At 40.5% G+C, this 24,605-nt stretch overlaps 1 protein-coding gene, 1 non-coding gene and 2 pseudogenes across 5 annotated transcripts in view; 2 read left to right on the forward strand and 2 right to left on the reverse strand.

Moving 5' to 3' along the window:
• AFF4 (AF4/FMR2 family member 4) overlaps positions 1-24,605 on the forward strand; it is an 87,182-nt gene that overhangs the window by 11,259 nt on the left and 51,318 nt on the right. The window contains exons 2-6 of one of the 4 annotated variants that reach the window (XM_032253643.1): positions 13,112-13,203; positions 13,658-13,784; positions 15,597-16,391; positions 18,630-18,674; positions 23,669-23,755. In XM_032253643.1, the coding sequence (XP_032109534.1) occupies positions 13,662-13,784; positions 15,597-16,391; positions 18,630-18,674; positions 23,669-23,755 (1,050 nt within the window). In that variant the 5' untranslated portion in view covers positions 13,112-13,203; positions 13,658-13,661. Of the gene's footprint in view, positions 1-12,555; positions 13,204-13,657; positions 13,785-15,596; positions 16,392-18,629; positions 18,675-23,668; positions 23,756-24,605 lie in introns of those variants that run through there. The other 3 variants (XM_032253568.1, XM_032253487.1, XM_032253680.1) reach the window with 3 other exon arrangements.
• Positions 2,522-2,763, reverse strand: LOC116533857 (annotated as a pseudogene).
• On the forward strand, positions 4,637-8,575 carry LOC116559978 (annotated as a pseudogene).
• Positions 9,550-9,656, reverse strand: LOC116554100. Its single transcript, XR_004270048.1, has one exon. It is a non-coding gene; the product is annotated as a U6 spliceosomal RNA (small nuclear RNA).

Here is a 24,605-nt window from a genome sequence, read left to right on the forward strand (position 1 = left end):
AAAAAAAAAAAAAAAAAAAAAAAAATCTATATCTATATCTATATATAAATTAGCCAGGCATGGTGATGGGTGCCTGTAGTCCCAGCTACTTGGGAGACTGAGGCAGGAGAATGACTTGAACCTGGGAGATGGAGGTTGCAGTGAGCTGAAATCTGGCCACTGTACTCCAGCCTGGGTGACACAGTGAGACTCTGTCTCAAAAAAAAAAAATTCCTGGCTGGGTATGGTGCCTCATGCCTATAATCCCAGCACTTTGGGAGGCCAAGGCGAGTAGATCATCTGAGGTCAGGAGTTTGAAACCAGCCTGGCCAACATGGTGAAAACCCCATCACTATTAAAAATACAAAAATTAGCCAAGCATCATGATGGGCATCTATAATCCCAGCTACTCAGGAGGCTGAGGCAGGAGAATTGCTTGAACCTGGGATGCAGAAGTTGCAGTGAGCTGAGATCATGCCACTGCATTCCAGCCTGGGGAACCAAGTGAGACTGTCTCAAAAAAAAAAAAAAGAAAAGAAAAATTCCTGAGAATGGCTGAAACCAAAATCAGAATAGTGGCTACAGCTTGTATTGGGAGGGAGTACCTGGAGATGTGATCCAGGAGAAGTGCACAGCAGCCTTCAACTATGTTGTTAACGCTTTATTTCCTAAGGTGTTTGTTTGATGGGTAGCACAACTGTTCACTGTATTGGTCCTTACACCTTTTGGGGTAACATTTTATAAAATGATTGGTTGCTCAGGAAGTGAGGAACCACCAAGAGTCCTTTTGAGAAGGTTGGCTGGAGAGAGATGTGGGGCCAGCGAAGACCTTTTTATTTTTTTGAGACAGAATCTCACTCTGTTGCCCAGGCTGGAGTTCAGCAGTGTGATCTTGGCTCACTGCAACCTCTGCCTCCTGGTTCAAGTGATTCTTTTGCCTCAGCCTCCCAAGTAGCTGGGATTTTTAGGTGCCCGCCACCACACCCAGCTAATTTTTGTGTTTTTAGTAGAGACAGGGTTTCACTATCTTGGCCAGGCTAATCTCCAACTCCTGACCACCTGCCTTGGCCTCCCAAAGTACTGGGATTACACCAGCCTTTTTTTTTTTTTTTTTTTTTTAAAAAATTAATTTGGGGCTGGGGGGGGGGGCTCAAGCCTGTAATCCCAGCACTTTGGGAGGCCGAGGCGGGTGGATCATGAGGTCAAGACATCGAGACCATCCTGGTCAACACGGTGAAACCCCGTCTCTACTAAAAATACAAAAAATTAGCTGGGCATGGTGGCGCGTGCCTGTAATCCCAGCGACTCAGGAGGCTGGGGCAGGAGAATTGCCTGAACTCGGGAGGCGGAGGTTGCAGTGAGCTGAGATCGTGCCATTGCACTCCAGCCTGGGTAACAAGAGCGAAACTCCGTCTCAAAAAAAAAAAAAAAAAAAAGAATATATTTGAATGCTGATGGAAAGGATTTGAAGAATTCATTAGAGATGGAGAAGTTGAAGTTGTTGGAAAGAAAGCAGTAACTTAAAGGTCTAGAAGATAGCACAAAGAGGATAATTGTTCTTTGATAGAAAGAGGTTTTTTCCTTTGTGACTGGGAGTGAAGAGAATAGATGTGGATGCTGATAGTTTGAAAGTTGATGGTTGATTGATAAAAATATTTTTCTTTCATTATTTTTTTATTTCTATCTTATTTTATTTTATTTTTGAGACCGAGTCTTATATTGTCGCCTGAGCTGGAGTGCAGTGGCGCAATCTCGGTTCACTGCAATCTCTACCTCCCAGGTTCAAGTGATTCTCCTGCCTCAGCCTCCTGAGTAGCTGGGATTACAGTCACCTGCCACCACGCCCAGCTAATTTTTTTGTATTTTTAGTAGAGACGGGGTTTTATTTTGTTGGCCAGACTGACCAGGTGTGGTGGCTCATGCCTCTAGTCCCAGCCACTCTGAAGGCCTGTGGCAGGAGGATTGCTTGAGCCAAGGAATTTAAAATAAGCCTGGGCAACATGGCAAGACCTCATCTCAAAAAAAAAAAAAAAAAAAAGACAAACGATGGCAGAAATAAGACATTTATCCTGAAATACCGTTTGTAGTTTTGTTGGCACAGGTCTTCCCTCTGAGTATGCTTTCTTACTGACAGCCCCACTGGAGTCTTGTTTGTCTTGTAGCAGTTTTCAGACCCTTCACTGATTCCCATGTTTTTATAAGGTAAGAATCATCTTCAAATCTATAAATTCCAAAGATAGATTAATACATTTCTCAGAAGAGAGCATCTTCTGTCTCAGAAGAGTCCATAAACATTGTGTGGAATCAGCACAGTTTAGGTTAAGTAGACCCATAATTCATCAAAGTGTAAATAAGGTGAAGGAAAAAATATCGCATTGTAAAAAAATATATTCAAATGTGCTATGAACATTTAAGGCCGCGATGCCCCAAATAGGCAAAGTCAAAGAAGTTAGCCTGCATTTGGAGGTGATTTTGCATCCAAAAGGGAATTCACTTTCTTGTCTTTGTTGACTGAATAACACTGTAGAACATGTCTTCTTCCTCAAGGCCAGTGATGCTTCAGATACCAGGTGGTTTCCTCTTTCAAGCATGGTCCATAGAGAGGATTACATTAGGCCAGAATTGCAATCAGCCAAAAGAGAGCAGCAAACTGAACAGGTCACCATCATGGTGATGATAATTCCCCGGTTAGGCCCTTTAGGGATGAACCAAGGCACAAAGAAGCCAACAAAGCCCCAGAACATACTCATCTCTGTGAAGCACTGTGAGGCCACAATATGCCATGGTTGCTGCTCAAGCTGCCTCTCTGATTTTTAATATTCTGTTTTTTAATCTTTGTCTATTAAGACAAACTTATTTGTGAATGGAAATGAGGATTGCAGAGAGTCATAGAACATCATGAAATACTGAATGAGGAATGGGAGAGAACATTCATCAGAGAAAGATAGTACAATTTCACTTTGGGAGGCCGAGGCAGGCGGATCACGAGGTTAGGAGATTGAGACCATCCTGGTCAACATGGTGAGACCTTGTCTTTACTAAAATACAAAAAATTAGCTGGGCATGGCGGTGTGCACCTGTATTCGTAGCTACTTGGGAGGCTGAGGCAGGGGAATCACTTGAACCCAGGAGGTGGAGGTTTCAGTAAGCCGAGATTGTGCCACTACACTCCAGCCTGGCAACAGAGCAAGACTCTGTCTCAAAGAAAAAAAAAAGGAAGATAGTACAATTTCTGAGAAAATTTGAGGGTCCAGTTGAGAGTGATTTATGAAATAAATAAAAAATTCAGATAATACATAAAGATATGATGAAGAAAGCAAAAATGTATGAAATTGTTATCTTTGCTTTCATGTTTTTTACCACATTATTTTAAACCTGAAGGCTGTAGAAGTCTCATGACCAACTTTGGGGCAAAGGTCCTTCTGTGCTAAATATTGTCTGGGGACCTGATGTTTTGTTAGTATTGGCTTTGATCTCTAAGTGTACAACCTTTGTTTCCCCGACTTGTAGGAAGTGACCTCTTTAGACTCCCTCATGGGTAGAGAAGTTCTACCAAATGAGGTCAAGAGGGATTTATGTACTCCTGAGGTTTTGTGCTTTAACAGTGCATTGTGGTAAAGTTAACAGTTAAATAGCAGTTGTAATATACTGGCTTTGAAAATAATCTCTTAGCTTAAATCTCATTTTGACTTTTGGAGTTTAAATCACTCAATAATCTTAGAGTTGAATTGCTCTGTGTTTCAGTAGAATAGTTATTCGAATACAATAAGTGAAAAAAAAATATTGTAACAAATTCTGACCTCCACTTAAATGGGGAAAGGCAGAGTACACATTTTATACTAAACTATTTTAATTTATTTATTTATATATATATTTTTTTGAGACAGAGTCTTACTCTGTTGCGCAGTGACAATCTCAGCTCACTGCAACATTTGCCTCCCAGATTCAAGTGATTCTTTTGGCTCAGCCTCCTGAGTAGCTGGGACTACAGGTACGTGTCACCACACCTGGCTGGTTTTTGTATTTTTTTTTTTCGAGACGGAGTTTTGCTCTTGTTACCCAGGCTGGAGTGCAATGGCGCGATCTCGGCTCACCGCAACCTCCGCCTCCTGGGTTCAGGCAATTCTCCTGCCTCAGCCTCCTGAGTAGCTGAGAATACAGGCACACGCGACCATGCCCAGCTGAATTTTGTATTTTTAGTAGAGACGGGGTTTCACCATGTTGACCAGGATGGTCTGGATCTCTTGACCTCGTGATCCACCCGCCTCAGCCTCCCAAAGTGCTGGGATTACAGGCGTGAGCCACCGCGCCCGGCTCTGGTTTTTGTATTTTTACTAGAAATGGGGTTTCACCACATTGGCCAGGTTGGTCTGGAACTCCTGACATCAAGTGATACAGTGCCTCAGCCTCCTGAAGTGCTGGGATTACAGGAGTGAGCCACCACACCCATCTGTTGTAAAATTTTAAAAATTAAAATTGTAAAAAGTCATAAAATGTTTTATGTACTTATTTATTTATTTATTTGAGTCAGAGTCTTGCTCTGTCACCGCGTAGTGCAGTGCCGCGATCTTGGCTCACTAAAACCTCTGCCTCCCAGGTTCAAGCAATTCTTGAGCCTCGGCCTCCTGAGTAGCTGAGACTACAGGAGCATGCCACCATGCCTGACCCAAAATGTTTTATAACTAATGTATGTGTTTATAAAAAATTATAAAATGAATTTAATTCCTAGGAATACACATTAAAATTTTTATTTTTACTGTGTACTAATTTTTTTATTGTGGCAAAATATATATAACAAAATTTACTATTTTAATAATTTTACATATACAATTCAGTGGCATTAAGTGCATTCACAATGTTGTACAATCATCAACACTGTCCATTTCCAGAACTTTTTCATCATCTTAAAGAGAACCTCACCACCTCTGTTCTCTTCTCTGTCTATGAATTTGCCTATTCCAGATGCCTCATAGTAAGTAGAATCATACAATATGTGTCCTTTTGTGTCTGGCGTATTTCACATAGCATAATCAAGGTTCATCTGTGTTATAGCATGTATCAGAATTTCATTCATTACAGCTAAATAGTATTCCATTGCATATATAGACCACATTTTGCTTACCCATGTTGATGGATAGCCATCTGTTAATGGACACTTGGGTTGTTTCCACGTTTTGGCTATTGCGAACGATGCTGCTGTGAACATTGATGTACACAGATTTGTTTGAGTGTCTGCTTTCAGTTCTTTTGGGTGTGTTCCTAGGAGTAAAATTGCTGGATCATATGGTAATTATTTGTTAAAGTTTCTGAGGAACTGCCAATCCACAGCAGCTACACCGTTGCACATTCCCACCAGCAGTGCACAAAGGTTCCAATTTCTCTACACCCTCACCAACATGTGATATTTTGTGTTTTTGTTTTTATAATAGCCATCCTACTGGGTGTGGAATGATGTCTCATTGTGGGTTTTTTCTCTCATTAAACTTTACTTGTTTGTTTGTTAATTTTTTTTTTGAGATGGACTTTTGCTTTTGTCTGTGCTGGAGTGCAATGGTTCGACCTTGGCCCACTGCAGCCTCCACCTCCGGGGTTCAAGCAATTCTCCCGCCTCAGTCTCCTGAATAGCTGGGATTACATGTGCCCGCCACCATGCCCAGCTGATTTTTTGTATTTTTAGTAGAGATCAGGTTTTACCATGTTGGCCAGGCTAGTCTCAAACTCCCAACCACCTCAGCCTCCCAAAGTGCTGGGACTACAGGCATGAGCCACTGCACCTGGCTTTTGTTTTTTGTTTTTTGTTTTTGTTTTTGAGACAGAATTTTGCTCTTGTTGCCCAGGCTGGAGTACAGTGGCGCGATCTTGGCTCACTGCAGTCTCTTCTGGATTCAAGCAATTCTCCTGCCTCAGCCTCCTGAGTAGCTGGGGATTATAGGCATGCGCCACCATGCCCGGCAAATTTTATATTTTTAGTAAAGTCAAAGTTTCTCCATGTTGTCCCAGCTGGTCTTGAACTCCCAACCTCAGGTGATTGCATGCCTTGGCCTACCAAAGTGCTGGGATTACAGGCGTGCCCAGACTGTTTATTTTTAAAACTAGTCAATCAAGTGTGGTAGTGAGAAGGGGGTAAAGAGTAGAACAAGGAGTTCAATCTGTAACTTCACTGTGAACAATCAGTTGACATAACTGACTACCTTTAAACAAGCCTCTCATTAAACATTCTTTCATGGATCTCAAAATTCTGAGACAGTTTCTTGGTCAAGTTGCTTCCATTGAGCAGTGCTGATTTTAAAAACTAGTAATTTAAAATTGCCACGTGAAAAAAACTCAAAATGATTCACACAACAGTCATCTTTTCCTTCTGAAGGTTTTACCATGCATTATTATCATTAACTAGTCTCTTACTGTTAAACTTAAATGGCCAGTCAAAACAAAAACTTCTGAGATTGTTCTTCTACCACTAGACTGTGGTGGCAGGTATTAGGGATGATACTTATTTAGTCTTTTGAGCTTTCTGGGCAGACTTGATGATGTTGCCAGGTCCAGGAGCCTTCTTGTCCACTGTTTTTTTGTTTGTTTTAATTTTAAATTTAAATTAAAAAATTTTTTTTGAGACAGTTTCATTCTTGTTGCCCAGGCTACAGTGCAGTGGTACGGTCACAGCTCACCGCAACCTCTGCTTCCCATGTTCATGCGACTCTCCTACCTCAGCCTCTCTAGTGGCTGGGATTACAGGCGCCTACCACCACACCTGGCTAATTTTTGTATTTTTAGTAGAGACAGGGTTTCACCATGTTGGCCAGGCTGGTTTTGAACTCCTGACCTCAGGTGATCTGCCTGCCTTGGCCTCCCAAAGTGCTGGAATTCAGGTATGAACCACTGGGCCTGGCCAATTTTACAATTTTGAGAGGGAGTCTCACTCTGTCACCCAGGCTGGAGTGCAGTGGTGTGAACTTGGCTCATTTGAACCTCCACCTCCCAGGCTCAAGCATTCCCCTCACCTCAGTTTCCCTAGTAGCTGGGACCACAGGCGCGTGCTACCACACCCAGCTAATTTTTTGTATTTTTGATAGAGATAGGGTTTCACCATGTTGCCCAGGTTGGTCTCAAACTCCTAAGCTCATGTGATACTCCTGCCACGGCTTCCCAAAGTGCTGGGATTACAGGCCTGAACCTGTTTTGATGACACCCACAGCAACTGTCTTATATTGTGAACAGCAAAAAAACCCAGAGGAGGATAGTCAGAAGCTCTCAACATACATTGGCTTGCTGGGAACCATATCAAAGATGGCAGCGTTACCAGATTTCAAGAATTTATTTCAAGCCATCTTTTAACTTACCAGAATGTCAGTGGGTCTTTTTCTTCAATTCCGCAAACTTGTAGGCAGTGTGAGCCATGTGGCAGTTCATTACAGGAGCATAGCCAGCACTGATTTGGCCTGGATAGTTGAGGATAATCACCTGAGCAGTGAAGCCAGCTGCTTCCATTGTTGGGTCATTTTTCCTGTCACCAGCAACATTGCCATGATGAACATCATGACAGATATGTTCTTGACATTGAAGCCCCCGTTGTCCCCAGGTAAAGCTTCACTCAAAGCTTCATGGTATATTGCAACAGATTTGGTTTTAGTTGTAACTGTTGACTGGAGCCAAGGTGACCGCTATGCTGACACCAGTCTCTAGTTGGCCCACAGAGGCAGTACCAATACCACCAATTTTGTAGGTATTTTGGAGAGGCAGACATAAGGGCTTGTCACTTGGACAAGTTGGTGGTAGGATGCAATCCAGAGCTTCAAGCAGGGTGTTTCCACTGGTATTGCCATCTTCACAGGTGACTTTCCATCCCCTGAACAAAGGCATGTTAGCACTTGGCCCTAGCGTGTTGTCATCATTCCAGCCAGAAATTGGCACAAATGTTACTATATTGGGTTGTAGCCAACTTTCTTATTATAAATGCTGACTTCCTTAACCACTTTCTTGTAACTCTTCTGTCTGTAGGGTGGCTCAGTGGAATCCATTTTGTTAACTCCAACAATTAGCTGTTTCACACCCAGTGTGTAAGTCAGAAGGAGATACCAGGTTCAGATTCATGACTGGCAACAGTCAGGGCAGCACAGTCAGCCTGAGATGTGCCTATAATCATGTTTTTAAAAAGTCTCTGTCTTGGGGCATCAACTAGTCACATAATACTTTCTGATCTCAAGTTTCCACAGGAAGCTATCAGCAGTGCCACTACACTCACACTCAGCTTTCAGTTTATCTAAGACCCAGGCATACTTGAAGGACTCCTTTCCTATCTCAGTAGCCTCGTTAGTTGATGGATCTTTTATTAATCCCACCACATTTGTAGATCAGATGGTCAGTAGTGGTGGACTTGCCTGAGTGTATGTGTTCAGTAACAGTGATATTGGTAAGGGCCTTCCTTTCCCATTTTGGCTTTTAGGGGTGGTTTTTTCAACTGACCTGTGTTCTTGGTTGCAAACCTGATGCAAAAAAGATCATGGTGATTTCATTTATTTTTATTTTTTTGAGACGGAGTTTTGCTCTTGTCACCCAGGCTGGAGTGCAATAGTGTGATCTCGGTTAACTGAAACCTCCGCCTCCCAGCAATTCTCTTGCCTTAGCCTCTTAAGTAGCTGGGATTACAGGTGCCTGCCACCACACCCAGCTAATTTTTTGTATTTTTTGAGAGATGGGGTTTCACCATGTTGGCCAGGCTGGTCTTAAACTCTTGACCTTGTGATGCACCCACCTTAGCCTCCCAAAGCTCTGGGATTACAGGCGTGAGCCACTGTGCCCAGCCAAGTGTGTGTCTTTTAACTTTGTTCTTTTGCAAGGCTGTTTTGAGTATTCTGGATCTTTTGAATTTAAGGATCAGCTTGTGAATTTCTGCGAAGAAGTCAGCTGAGTTTTTCTTTTTTATCTTTTTAAGAAACGGGACCACTCTTGTCACCCAGGCTGGAGTGCAATGGTGAGAACACGGCTCACTGCAGCCTCAGCTTCCTGGGGTGAAGCAATCCTTCCACCACAGCTTCCCAAGTAGCTGGGACTATAGGTACACACTAGTATGGATGACTAATTTTTTTTTTTTTTAAGGTAGGGTCTTACTCTGTCACTCAGGTTGGAGTACAGTGGTGCCATCATGGCTCACTGCAGCCTCCACCTTCCAGGCTCGGGTGATTGTCTCACCTCAGCTACTCGAGTAGCTGGGACTACAGGCACGCACCACCACGCCCAGCTAATTTTTTTATTCTTTGTAGAGACTGGGTTTCACTAAGTTGCCCAGGGTGGTCTCGAACTTCTGGACTTGATCAATCCTCCCGCCGCAGCTTCTCAAAGCTAGGATTACAGGCATGAGCCACCATGCCTGGCTTGGAATTGCTTTCTTAATTTCATTTTTGGTTTGATTATTGCTACCATACAGAAATACATCTGATTTTCTGTGTATTAGTGTTGCATCCTGCAACCTTGCTGAACTCATTTGTTAGCTTTAATAGATTTTAAGTGAATTCTTTAGGATTTTCTATATACAGTGTCATCATTTTACTTCTCTTTTTTTTTTTTTTTTTTTTTTTAAATATGGAACGCTTCACGAATTTGCATGTCATCCTTATGCAGGGGCCATGCCAATCTTCTCTGTATCGTTCCAATTTTAGTATATGTGCTGCCGAAGCGAGCACTCATCATGTTACTTCTTTCTGTTTAGTTTGATGGCTTTCGTTTCTTTCTTGCCTAATTGCCCTGGCTAGAAGAAGTCACAGGTGTTGAAGTGGTGAAAGCAGACATCCTTGTCGTGATCTTAGGGGGAAAGCATTCAGTGTCTCACCATTAAGTATGGTATTAGCTGTGGGGTTTTTTGTTTTTTTGTTTTTGAGAGGGAGTCTAGCTCTGTCACCCAGGCTGGAGTGCAATGGCGTGATCCCGGCTTACCACAACCTCTGCCTTCTGGATTCAAGCGGTTCTCCTGCCTCAGCCTCCTGAGTAGCTGGGATTATAGGCACGTGCCACCACGCTTGGCTAATTTTTGTATTTTTAGTAGAAATGGGTTTCACCAGGTTAGTCAGGCTGGTCTCAAACTCCTGACCTTTTGATTGCCCGTGGGCCTTTGAAAGTTCAAGGTTACAGGTGTGAGCCAACCTGCCCAGTTTGTGGGTTTTTTTGTAGATGCCCTTTATTAGTTTGGGGAAATTCTTTTTTATTCCTAGTTTGTGGAGTGTTTTTATTAAGAAAGAGTGTTAAAATTTGTCACATTTTTTTTCTGCCTCTGTTGAGACAATCGTATGATTTTTTTCCCTTTACTATATTGTTGTGGTATATTACATTAACTGATTGTGGTATACTATGTTAGCTGGTCTTAGGTGTTAAAGCAACCCATGTTCCTGAGATAAACCTCACTTGATCATGGTGTATAATCTTTTGTATATATTGCTGTATTCAGTTTGCTAGTATTTTGTTGAGGATTTTTGTAATTATAAGGTTTTATTGATCTATAGTTTTCTTGTAATGTCTTTGTCTCGTTTTGATAAATATTGGCCTCATAGAATGAATTGGAGTGTTTCTTTCTCCTCTTTTCAGGAGTGTTTGTGAAGGATCAGCATTAATTCTTATTTTTATTTTTATTTTTTGAGATGGAGCCTTACTCTCTCACCCAGGGTAGAGTGCAATGGCATGACCTTGGGTCACTGCAACCTCCACCTGCTGTGTTCAAGTGATTTCTCCTGCCTCAGCCTCCCAAGTAGCTGGGATTACAGGCACACGCCACCATGCCCCGCTAATATTTTAATTTTTAGTAGAGACGGGGTTTCACTATGTTGGCCAGGCTGATCTTGAACTCCTGATCTCAAGCGATCTACCTGCCTCGGCCTCCCAAAGTGCTGGGATTTTAGGCATGAGCCACTGTGCCCAGCCTTAATTTTTGTGTTTTTAGTAAAGATGGAGTTATGCCATGTTGCCCAGGCTGGTCTTGAACTCCTGACCTCAAGCGATCTACCTGTCTTCCCCAAAGTGCTGAGATTACAGGCATGAGCCACCGTGCCTGGCCTAAAACTGTTACAATTATTATTTTTGAGACTCAGTCTTGCTCTCTGTTGCCCAGGCTGGAGTGTAATGGCGCAATCTTGGTTCACCACAGCCTCCGCCTTCCAGGTTCAAGAGCACATGAACGTTAACTTACTCAGCCTCCCAAGGTGCCTGCCACCACACCCGGCTAATTTTTATATTTTTAGTAGAAACAGAGTTTTGCCATGTTGGCCAGGCTGGTCTCAAACTCCCAGCCTCAAGCAATCTGCCCACCTTAGCCTCCCAAAGTGCTGGGATTACAGGCGTGAGCCACCACCCCTGGTCAAAACTGTTAATTTTTTAAGGTAAATTATTTTAAGTGCCCGTGAATTACTTATTGTTCAGTCGATACATTAATTATAAACAAATATATACATATTTTTAGGTTTTTGTTTACGGTTCCTGGCTCCCAGCTTCTATAACCCTTGTAATTTTCTAAATGATAGAGCAGTAAGAATATCTTTTGTTAAAATGTTTGGCCTTTTGTCCTTGGTGTCTGAAACAACTGTGAACAGTTCTGGAGGGATAATGGTGAAAGGCACTGTTTTGTTATTTTTAACAAGCCCCTTTCAACCACACCTGAGCTTACCTTAATGAGGTGATTTTTGGAAAGTCCCTTGGTAACCACATGGTAGAGGAATGGTTGCCAGGGGAACCAACCTAATGCTCATAGGGTTGGAACTCATAGCCCTACCCCCCACCTCTGGGGGGAGGGTTTGAAGGTTGAATTGATCACCAATGGCCAGTGATTTAATCATTCATGCCTATGTAATGAAGCCTTCTTAAAAAGTCAAAAGGGCCAGCACGGTGGCTCAGGCCTGTAATCCCAGCAGTTTGGGAGGCTGAGACGGGCGGATCACCTGAGGTCGGGAGTTTGGGACCAACATGGGGAAACCCTGTCTCTAACTGAAAATACAAAATTAGCCGGATGTGGTGGCACATGCCTGTAATCCCAGCTACTCAGGAGGCTGAGGCAGGAGAATTGCTTGAACCCAGGAGGTGGAGGTTGTGGTGAGCTGAGATCGCACCATTGCACTCTAGCCTGGGTAAGGAGTGGGGGGAGGGGGAGGGGGGAAATAAAGGTGGGGGCCGTGGTTTAGACCTGTGATACCAGCACTTTGGGAGGCCAAGGCGGGCAGATCACGAGAAAGTTATTCGCCTGTTCTACAAAGACTGCTGCCATTGGTGTTGAGAATAATAAAGCTCTGTTTTTTTTTTTTTTCTGGGGGAAAAAAAAAAAAGTATAGTATTGGGGGAGGCTTCGTTGTTTTTATGCCTATAATCCCAGCACTTTGGAAGGCCAAGGCGGGAAGATTGCTTGAGGTCAGGAGTTCTAGACCAGCCTGGCCAACATGGCAAAATCCTGTGTTTGCTAAAAATACATAATTTAGCCAGCTTCACTGGTTTGCATCTGTAATCCCAGCTACTCAGGATGCTGAGGCAGGAGAATCGCTTGAACTCGGAAGATGTAGGTTGCAGTGAGCTTAGAGATTGCGCCACCACACCTCCAACCTGGGTGATAGAGCAAGTTTCTGTTTCAAGAGAAAAACCCAAGAATATAATACTGGTTTTGTTACTAATTCTAATTTTATAGCTATAGTTTTTGATTAATTTTCTGATTTGATTTATGAATTATAGGCTAGAAATACTCCATACATATAACTTGATTGTTTCCTTCTGGGCTCTAGTGGGACTTTTTTTTTTTTTCTTTTTTAAACAAAACTGGGTCCAATAATTTAATGTCTACAGGGAAGAGTATTGTACAGTCCCTGGTAATCCCTAGTGCCAGAGTTTGACAGCCTTTACTACCATTGTCTATTTAACCAAAATCCTTGCTAATATAAATTGACTGTATTTCTCTTGGTTTGTTCTGGTGAAAATAAGACAGACTGTCATGATTATAGCGATAACACTTCCATTTTTTTCCCCTACTCCAAAGACTGTCTTTTACAGTACAATTTTAGTTACTGTTACCCAAGTTAAGTTTAGATTCTATCACTGAAAACCTGGGTTTTGCCATTTATTGAGGTGTTAATTGAAATATTAATATATTTAGAGCAGAAATGTCGTTTTTTAGGGAATCTAGAGCAACAGCAAAGCTGAGGTCAAACTGCCATAAGGATGGACACCAAGGAAGCTGTGTTGGGGACAAAAAGAAATCAAGATAAGGTAGATGCAAAGTAGAGAAAAGAACTGGACCCTGGGGGGAAGGGTGGTAGTTGGGAGTGGGTTTTATGCTTCTAAGGGCAAAGAATAGGTAGATTTCTGAAGAGGAAGCCCCAAAAGGAAATATTGAGGATTTGTGTTCAAATACTACCTTCCCTCTTAATGTACAAGTTTCTCCTTTTAGCTAACAGAGTACTTCAGACGTTGATAAGGTTAAGAGTTTTATTGGGGTTGGTTCTAATATTCCGGACTAGTGTTTCCTCTGAATAGTTGTGGAAGACAATATTGATATTTGTTGATGAAACCATTACCAAAACCCAACTTCAGCACTAATGCCTCTATTACTTGGAAGTTGAAAGGGAATCTGTGATTGAAGTGTTAAGCTGACAAAATCAGTACAGAATATTTTATTTTTCCTTTTATTTTTGTGATACAAAGATTGTGTTTCTTTTCATAGCAACATGAACCGTGAAGACCGGAATGTGCTGCGTATGAAAGAACGGGAAAGGCGGAATCAGGAAATTCAGCAGGGCGAAGACGCCTTCCCACCTAGTTCTCCTCTCTTTGCTGAGCCATACAAAGTTGTAAGTTGTCCTTCTGTGAATGTTTTTTTCCCATTAGCATGACATTTTTGCTTTTAAAATGTTTCATACTTGAATGTTTATATTAGAAAAGAATTATTATGAATACCACTTAACATTTTTCCTGTCCTTTACATATAACATACTTTTTTGGGGGAATAAACTTTTCTTTGGAATATAATATGCTTACAGAAAAAATACACAAAATAAGAGTTATGGCTTGAAGAATTTTCACAACATCAGCAGCTTCATACATTCAGCATTCAGATCAAGAAATAGAGCATTACCAGCACCCAAAAAGTTGTCTTCCAACCCATCTCCTATTGCTGTACTGTGTTCTTAAAAATGTGGTCTGAGTTGGCTCATACATTTATCTCTATTTTCCTAGTTGTGCTACTAACCATGGGCAGGTACTTTACCATTCTGAGCCTTGAATTAAATTAGTATTTTGTGACTCAATTTGCATTGTTTGATTTTTCCTAGGTGTTCTTTAAGTATGGTATCAATAAAAAATGAATGTTTTTCATAGATGCTTTTGTTTCTTCTCCTCACTTATTGCCGTTTGCTGCTTAGTTTACAGAGTTTCAGAGATTATTAGTATGTTTGAATAAATGTGTTTTCAGTATCAGTCTGATTTCTTTTTCTGTTATAGAGTCACTTGGGTATAACTTGTTTCACTAAATTTTTGTTTCTGCTTCTAACTATAACATTGAATTATAAGGAATGTAATATTTTCATAAACTGCCAAAATACAAATGTTAGCTAATCTGCTGGCCTGTGAACTTAATTTTATAAAGGCAGTTTACTTTTCTGTTCTTCAAAAGACTTTGTTTTTTTAGATGGAGTCTCGTTCTTTCATCCAGATGTGACCGCCATGTCATGATCTTAGCTCACTGTCATCACTGGCTCATAGGTTCAAGTGATTCTCCTGCCTCAGACTCCCAAGTAGCTCGGATTACAGGCATGCACCACCTTGCCTGGTTAATTTTTTCCTTTTTGGAGATGGATTCTCACTGGAGTGCAATAATGCAGCCTTGGCTCACTGCACCCTCCACCTCCTGGGTTCAAGCGATTCTCATGCCTCAGCCTCCTGAGTAGCTTAGATTACAGGTGCCCGCCACCATACCTAGCTAATTTTTGTATTTTTAGTAGAGATGGGGTTTCACCATGTTGGCTAGGCTTGTCTCCAACTCCTGACCTCAGGTGATCTGCCTGCCTCAGCCTCCCAAAATGTTGGAATTACAGGCATGAGCTACCGTGTCCAGCCACCTCCAGCTAATTTTTGCATTTTTAGTAGAAATGGGTTTTCACCATGTTGTCCAGGCTGGTCTAGAATTCCTGACATCAGGTGAGCCGCCCACCTCGGCCTCCCAAAGTGCTGGAATTACAGGAGTGAGCCACTGCGCCCAGCCCTTCAAAAAACTATATATATTTAAAAGACAGAGTCTTGCTATGTTATCCGTGCTGGAGTGCAGTAGCTATTCACAGGCGCTCAATCATAGTATAAAATCTTGGAATTGAATAGTCCTCCTGCCTCAGCTGCCTGGAGTAGCTGGAAGTACAGGCACGTGCCACTGCACTTGGCTTATATTTTAACATGGTTATTTTTAGACAATTTTCAATGATTTTCTTTTTTTCACTACAGAAATGATATATTTGGAGTTTGCTTCAAGGTATTAACATTAAGATATGAGGTAAAGCCTCCCTTTAAAAAACCCCTTTCCATTGATTTAGAAGTTTGGAAAATTAGTTCAGAAGCATATTTTATTTCTAATATGCTCATTATGTAATTTTATTTTTTAATTTTTTTTGTAGACTAGCAAAGAAGATAAGTTATCAAGCCGTATTCAGAGTATGCTTGGAAACTACGATGAAATGAAGGATTTCATAGGAGACAGATCTATACCAAAGCTTGTTGCAATTCCCAAGCCTACAGTACCACCATCAGCAGATGAAAAATCTAACCCAAATTTCTTTGAACAGAGACATGGAGGCTCTCATCAGAGTAGCAAATGGACTCCAGTAGGACCCGCACCCAGCACTTCTCAGTCTCAGAAACGGTCCTCAGGCTTACAGAGTGGACATAGTAGCCAGCGGACCAGTGCAGGTAGTAGTAGTGGCACTAATAGTAGCAGTCAGAGGCATGACCGTGAGTCATATAACAGTAGTGTGAGCAGTAGCCGGAAAAAAGGCCAGCATGGATCAGAACACTCCAAGTCACGTTCTTCTAGCCCCGGAAAACCCCAGGCTGTTTCTTCATTAAGCTCTAGTCATTCCAGGTCTCATGGGAGTGATCACCATAGTAAGGAACATCAACGCTCCAAATCGCCTCGGGACCCTGATGCAAACTGGGATTCTCCTTCCCGTGTACCTTTTTCAAGTGGGCAGCACTCAAATCAATCTTTCCCACCCTCATTGATGTCAAAGTCCAACTCGATGTTACAGAAACCCACTGCCTATGTGCGGCCCATGGACGGACAAGAGTCCATGGAACCAAAGCTGTCTTCTGAGCACTACAGCAGCCAATCCCATGGCAACAGCATGACTGAGCTGAAGCCCAGCAGCAAAGCACATCTCACCAAGCTGAAAATACCTTCCCAACCACTGGATGTAAGTCACACATTTAGAGCTTTTAACGTTGTGACTGTGAAGCAATTGACTGGTCATGAAATTATGATTGAATTTGGACTACTTCCTTGCCTTAATAGTAAGGAATGTAGAAGTTTAAAGATTGAAAAAAATGTAGACAGACTTATGAGTTACTCCCAAATGGATCTGTAGAGCCATTAACTTGTCCTTTTGGGAAATGGAGAAAATGTCATCCACAGTTTTCAAATATTAAGATGACAAGTCAGTTATAGAATAAAAGAACCATTGATATCTTAGCTTTCTGCATTTTAATTTTATGGAACAATATACCTTTGTTGTTTAAAAACAAAATTAACTTCTCTACGCTTAGATTAATACTAATGAATGAGATGCAGGTCATGGTTTATGGTTATGGTAAATGGGACTTTTGAGTCTGTGGAAATGATAATATTGTATTCTTTGAATGCTATGATCCTTTTCTTTGGTTATGCTTTTTCTTTTTTTTTTTTTTTTAAGCGGAGTTTCGCTGTCACCCAGGCTGGAGTGCAGTGGCCCCATCTTGGCTCACTGCAATCTCCTCCTCCTGGGTTCAAGCAATTCTCCTACCTCAGCCTCCAAAGTAGCTGGGATTACAGGCATGCGCCACCACACTCAGCTAATTTTGTATTTTTAGTATAGACAGGGTTTCACCAAGTTGACAGGCTGGTCTTGAACTCTTGACCTAAAATGATCCTCCTGCCTTGGCCTCCTAAAGTACTGGGATTACAGGCGTGAGCCACCATGCCCGGCCTCTCCGGTTATATTAAAAGATTGAGACAGCTGCTCCAGATTCATAGTGATGGTTTGAAATTTGAATTGAATTGTATCCCAAAGCATGATATTCAAAACAACCAAACAAGTGAACATTTCACTGTGAAATAGCTGAAATTTATCTTTTTTTCTGAGATGGGTGTCTCATCATGTTACCCAGGCTGGTCTGGAACTCCTGATCCCAAGTGATCCTCTCACCTTGGCTTCCCAATGTGCTGAGGTTACAGACATGACCATCATGCCTTACCCAAATTTTATCTCTATCTCTTTTTTTTTTTGGAGACAGAGTTTTGCTCTTGTTGCCCAGGCTGGAATGCAGTGACATGATTTTAGCTCACTGCAACCTCCACCTCCCAAGTTCAAGCGATTCTCCTGCCTCAGTCTCCTGAGTAGCTAGGATCACAGGCATGTGCCACCATACCTGGCTAATTTTGTATTTTTAGTAGAGATGGGGGTTTCACCATGTTGGTCAGTCTGGTCTCAAACTCCTGACCTCAGGTGATTGGCCTGCCTCGGCCTCCCAAAGTGCTGGGATTATAGGCGTAAGCCACTGCGCCCAGCCCCAAATTTTCTCTTTTGATGTAGTTTGTGCAATTAAAAAAAAAATTTGGAAAGTAATGTCAGTAGCCAAAAAATTATAACTCTTAGCTCAAAAGGGTGGAGGGAAGAATCTGGGTAATGTAAAATGCTGTTTTGAAAACATTTAAAACATCTTTCCAGTGGCCTTGGGAAACTCATTTTGAGTGGCATTTGTTATCTAATTACACCTCTCAAGAGAACAGTAAAATGGTAATTTCTTCATTCTTTAAACAACATGATCTTTAGAGCTAGACTGGAGTTCAGCTCTCTAATTCCCGTTTGTGCATTAGAATAAATAATTTGCTTTTTGTGATTTAGAAAGACTGTGTAAAATGTCCATGTTCTACCCCAGTAGTCTTTCAGTAATACTTGTTTAACCCATTTATGCCTAGTGTTTCATTATTGGATTGCTAAGCTTGTTATTTATAGCCTACTGCTCAAGGTCATTGCCAAGGTCTGATTTTTCACAAAAAAACTTTGCAATCTCTGGCATAAATGGGTTAACTCTGTTTATATGAAATGATGTATCTCAGTATCATGATATCTTTTATATATAGATAAGTTAAATTTTTGGATAAGCTGCACACCTGAAAAATTACATTCTAAAAATTATTTCTAATCTAAAATATAAGATAAAAAACTTAAAACCTTTGAAAACTTTAAAGTTCCCTTAGCTTTGTATGGTTTAGTGATTAGAATTTTCCGGTGCTTGAAAAATTTGTATTTAAGGAAATTAATCCAAAGATTCTAACCAGTGTTCTGATTAGAGTAGTGGGGTCATAAATACTTTCAATAATGTTTTTAAGTCTGTGAAGCAAATACTAAAAGTCTACTGATAAAAATCTAATGTGTGCTGCTTCTTCTCTTAAGGCATCAGCTTCTGGTGATGTGAGCTGTGTGGATGAAATCCTAAAAGTAAGTTTAAAAAAAAAATCATTTTAAGCTCTTTAAATTTTTATGCTGTGCTACCCTCTTATCCTTCTTCTACCTAATATTTCACAAAGGATCTGAAGCAACAGATTGCTAATATGTGTAACTTATGCCCATCATAAATAATGTACTCTCTGTTGCTTATATAGGTTCTAAATCACATGGTTTGTTTACCATTTGCCTTCAAAGAGCTTTGTTCTTTGTGTTTTTTTGTTGTGTTTTTTGAGACAGAGTCTCACTCTGTTGCCCAGGTTGGAGTGCAATGGTTCGATCTTGGCTCACTGCAATCTCCACCTCCCAGGTTCAAATGATTCTCCCATCTCAGCCTCCCAAGTAGCTGGGATTACAGGCGCCCGCCATCATGCCCAGCTAACTTCTATATTTTTGTAGAGATGGGGTTTCACCATGTTGGCTAGGCTGATCTGGAATCCCTGACCTCAGGTGATCCACCCCCACTTAAGCCTCTGAAAGTGCTGGGATTACAGGTGTGAGCCACTGTACCCGGCTGCATTCTTTGTTTTTAAGTAAAACAAATTTTAGTCTTAACACTTACTTTGCCTGGAAAACATGAACCAGCCAATTATAACTGTACTTTCTCATGCTTAACTGTTAATAATTTGAAGTGCAAAAAGCTCAGTAGTTATCAGTCAAACCATTTTGATCAAAATACCTTGCTTTAGTTCATCTGTACATACTGGTCAAATCTTACAGTAATAGATTTCCTTCCAGTTTTGCACTTTTTTTTTTTTTTTTTTTTTTTAATAATATATGGGGTCTTGCTCTGTGGCCCACACTGGAGTGCAGTGGCACGATCTTGGCTCACTGTAAACTCTGCCACCTGGGTACAAGTGATTCTTGTGCCTCAGCCTCCCGAGTAGCTGGGGTTACAGGTGCCCGCCACCATGCCCAGCTAATTTTTGTATTTTTAGTAGAGATGGGATTTCACCATGTTAGTCAGGCTGGTCTCAAACTCCTGACCTCAGGTGAACCGCCTGTTTCGGCCTCCCAAAGTGTTGGGATTACAGGCATGAGTCACTGTGTCTGGCTGTGTTTTACACATTTTGTTTTTGTTTTTGTTTTTAATTTTTTTTGAGACAGAGTTTTGCTCTGTCACACAGGCTGGAGTGCAATGGCATGATGTCGGCTCACTGCAGCCTCTGCCTCTGGAGATCAAGTGATTCTCCTGCCTCAGCCTCCCGAGTAGCTGGGATTATAGGTACCCACCACCCCACCTGGCTAATTTCTATAATTTTTTTTTTTTTTTTTTTTTTTTAGTAGAAATGGGGTATCACCATGTTGGCCAGGCTAGTTTGGAACTCCTGACATCAGGTGATCCACCTGCTTTGGCCTCCCAAAGTGCTGGGATTTTAGGCATGAGCCACCGTGCCTGGCCAACATTTTGGATATTTAGTGAAATATGTTTAAAATCGACACATGATCAAGAAGCACATTATGCTATTGGAAAAAGAAAGTCCAGTGAATTAATGAATGACAGTGACTACTTTTTGCTTTGTAAACTGTTAATCACATATTACTTAATTTTCTTTTCTTTTTTTTTTTGTGAGCTTCTGAAATTGTGTCTGTACTCCCTATTTCACTGTGAATACCTTTGAAAGACTACCTGCATTGGTTTCTTCCACTGTTTTCTTTCCCATTCCTTCCTTTAGCCCACTGTAATTTCTTTTTTACCTCTACCATTTTGCTGAACCTGTTTCTCTGTGGTCATTATCTTTCTCCTTCCATCCTGAGGCATCAGTTGAGTTCTTTTTTATTCTTTCTGCTGTGTATTTTTTCCTTTTGAAACATTCTTCTGTACTTGACTGTTGTTATGCTTCATTGTTTTTATTTGCCTTCTACCTTTCTTGCCTCTCTTTCTTTGCCCTTTTTAGAAACCTTGTGTCTTCTCTTATCCTTTAAGTGCAGGTGCATTCTTCTAGCCTCTGCTCTTTCTGCTCTTTGACTTGCCTTTTCCACCATTCTTGGCTTTATCTGTTAGACAGCTGTTTAGGCTTTCTCTCCTGCATTGACCTCTTGGGTTTTGGTTTGTCTCCATTGCTTCTTAGCTGGGTTTCCATTGGGATTTATTTCTCTTTGCTTCTTCAGACTCAACATGTCTAAAGCATACTTATCAGACTTCCTTGGATTAGTAGTACACCATTTTCCCATGCTTGTAAGTGTAGAATCCTAATTATCTGTGATTTCTTCCTCATGTTCTATGTAGTTGCAAAACTAGATGTAGACTTTGAAATTTTTGTTTTTTAAATATCCATTCCTTTCTTTCCATTTCTGCAACCTTGAGCTTCAATAATTATAACACCGAGTCCTCACTCAGCCTTTCTGCCTCCAGAATCTCCCTGCTTATAGTCTTTTGCATTGCTTCCTGATTGTTTACTTCAGGCCCTGGTCTTCATAAATTAATTTTTTACTTAAAAATTTTCAGTGGCTCTCTAAAACCTGTAGAAAGAATAGTATCCAAATTTAATGTTCATAGACCAGTCCTAATCTCTTTCATTACTGATTGAAAATGAAAGAGGTTTGGCAAAACTGATTTCCCTAAGCCACATACTTTCTTGCTGTTTTACCTCCTTAAATAAAGTAAGTTTGGAATCTTTTTCCTTCTTCTTCAGTTATATGTAGATTGTTTTTTCCTGGAATCCCAATGAAATCCTTCTTCGTATCAGATTCTGAGACTACAGTGACTGCTCTTTCATTTGAATCTCATTCATTTCTTAGTTGCCACGTATATAAAAAGTGTAAGGGAGCGTAATATTTTCCTCTGAATCCTCAACAGTGCATGGAATTATTAGTACCTGGAAGATTTTCTTACATTTAATGATCTCTTTAATGTTATTGACACCTACATTTTATGTGCACAGGGGACTTGGCACTTCGCCTTTAGTTAAAAGGTGCTCAGTCTATTCAATGATAGTTGGAGAATTAGATCAAATTTTTATTTGAGAATTTTGACATTTGAGATATAAAATGCCAATGCTAAAAACCTGAGTTTATGAATTTCTGTTTCCTTTTCCCTTTCCTATCTGTAGTATGCAAGGAACTTCAGGTGTGTGTTGCCTTCATGTTTTCTTTGTATTTGTAGTTGTATCATTTGTAGGAACTCTGTGATGAACTTAAAGAAAAATAAATTACTCTAAAAGTAATGTCTATTTATTGAAAAAATGATTTATTCAAGGCATGCTAATTGAACACCTACTTTGTGTCAGCCACTGGGAATACAGTGGTCATAATGATAGCTGTTATGTCTTTGAGCTGATATTCTAGAGCTGGATGTATGAAGTAATCAATTATATACTATTAGGAAGTGAAATTCTATTAAAAAAACAAAGCATTTTAAGGGAATAAAGAGCAATTTTGTACAGATGGCTATTTTAAGAGGTTCAATTAGTAATATATCAAATGCCCTCATCTCTTCTTCCTTCTGTCATTCTGTTGCCCAAAGCAAGTTATAAACATTTACTAGGACATAGACTCTGATTTGTCTTTGTCACTTAACAAAATACTGTGGGCATCATTACATATTAATAGTTAAATTTATCATTTTAATGTCTACTTGGTATTCTGTTTTATAGATGTCTGATAATTTATTTAATCAATACTTTGTTGGTGTCAACCTAAATAACAGAGGCTCTCTAAAAGAAAAGACAATGGTAATAGAGCATTGCAACGGGAATATGTGTGCCATACAAGTCTGTGTGTGTATTCAAGGAGGCAAAGAAAGACAAAGGTTTTTAAAGGGAACAATGAGGAAGATTACATAATTGTTTTTGAAATAATTATTCTTGGCTACAAAGATCAGTAGTAAGGATGACACCAGTCTGAGGTTGGACAGGCTGGACAGATGTCCTTGTGGAAATACTTTTTGGTTTAAGGTTTTGATGACCTTTGTGCAAGGTTGTGGTTTTTGTAGCCTTTTTTGTTTATCAGGCATATAAGCATCAAGCATGAAAAGCCTTTCTTCATGATCTTTCTCAGCTCAGGGTGTTTTTTTTTGTTGTTTGTTTGTTTGTGTGGTTGTTTCAGTTTTTGAAGTGTGAATCCCTTGTACATGTATCTTTACAAAACTGTATAGATATTGCTATGGGATAAATTCGTAGGCGTTATACCACTGTTAATTTGTTGTATTTTCTTAATTTAACTGATGGCTTACTTTGATCTAAATGCCAGAAATAAAACACTCTCTCCTTATTCTGATACCTCTGTCTCCTCAGCTAGTCAAATACGTCTGGGTGAGGGCTGGTAAGATTATCTTAGCCCTCACCCAGACATATTTGGCATTAAGATTAGACAGAAGGCATTGAATAAAATCAAACTTAGGGTCTTGCTTTTCTGTTTTCTTCCTATGTGCTTTTGAAATTTCTCTTCTGATTTCTTCGCCTGTCAAAATTTTTCTATGAGCATGTAGACTATAGCCAGACTTTTGAGGATGAAATACAATGTTTATTATTTACTAAGTGTATGGCCTTGAATAAATAACTTTTGTGCTTCAGTGTCATCCTAAGTAGAGGTAGGATAATAATGGTATCTACCTCATAATGTCATTGTGAGTATGAAATGAGTAATAAACATGTAAAACACTTAGCACAGTGCCTGGCCCATTAAAGGTACACAGTAAATGTTAGCTGTTTTCCTTATCATTGTCCCCTTCCTCCTACTCTCACAGCAAGCTCTTCCTTATTAGTGTTTTATTATGTGCCTTGTATTTGATTACAGGCTGATTTCTGTAACAATTCACAGGTTTCATCATTTGAATTGTAAACTCCTTGAAGCCAGGGAGTGTTTATTAATCTTCTTATTACCTACACCTAGTGCCTTGCACACAATTGTACTTAATATTTATTAAGTATGTAGAATTTTGGAGGAGCTGTCATGAAACCAGTATTTATAAATACAAATCTGGTTTTTAGCTATATAATTTTTATCCTTGACCTGGTTGAAAACAAACTGTAATAATTACATTTCAGGAGATGACGCATTCATGGCCTCCCCCTCTAACGGCTATTCATACACCATGCAAAACAGAACCTTCCAAATTTCCTTTTCCAACTAAGGTAAGTAAACAAAATGTGTCTTTCATAATGTAAGAAAACTCTAAATGGCTTGACTAAAATCATATGGATTAAAAATTGTCTTGCCATTCCTATTCTAGTGGGAGACAGAAAGTAAATAAGTGAATAAATAGATAAGTTCAGATAGTGACAACTGTTATGAAGATAATTAGCAGGGTAATGGAACTGAAAGCATCTTGGATCAAGGGCTATTTTAAAAAGCTTAGAAGGCAATATGGGGGAGAGATTTAAAACATATTGATATAGCCGGACACAGTGGCTTATGCCTGTAATGTCAGCACTTTGGAAGGCTGAGGCAAGAGACTCTCTTGAGGCCAGGAGTTCGTGACCAGCCTAGTCAAATAGTAAGACACCATCTCTACCAAAAATGGAAAAAAAAAAATTAGCTGGGCATAGTGGCACACACCTGTGGTCCCAGCTACTTGGGAGGCTGAGATGGGAGGATCGCTTGAACCTGGGAGGTCAAGGCTGCAGTGAGCTGTGATTGCACCATTGCGCTCCAGACTGGGCAACAGAGCAAGATCCTATCTAAAAAAAAAAATAGACGTTGATATTTATTGCAAACTATTTTGGTATTGTAGGCCAGAGTTGGTAAGGGCTTCTCAAACTGTGGTTTTAAGAACCTGTTTCCATAAGACATAGCAACCATACTTATGTCCCTTTGAAAAAGGTTTTTCGTAGGCCGGGCGCGGTGGCTCACGCCTGTAATCCCAGCACTTTGGGAGGCCGAGGCGGGTGGATCACGAGGTCAAGAGATCGAGACCATCCTGGTCAACATGGTGAAACCCCATCTCTACTAAAAAAACTACAAAAAAATTAGCTGGGCATGGTG

Source organism: Sapajus apella, unplaced genomic scaffold (assembly GCF_009761245.1).
Source record: "Sapajus apella isolate SASKATOON/1434 unplaced genomic scaffold, GSC_monkey_1.0 scaffold1, whole genome shotgun sequence".
Lineage (NCBI taxonomy): Eukaryota > Metazoa > Chordata > Mammalia > Primates > Cebidae > Sapajus > Sapajus apella.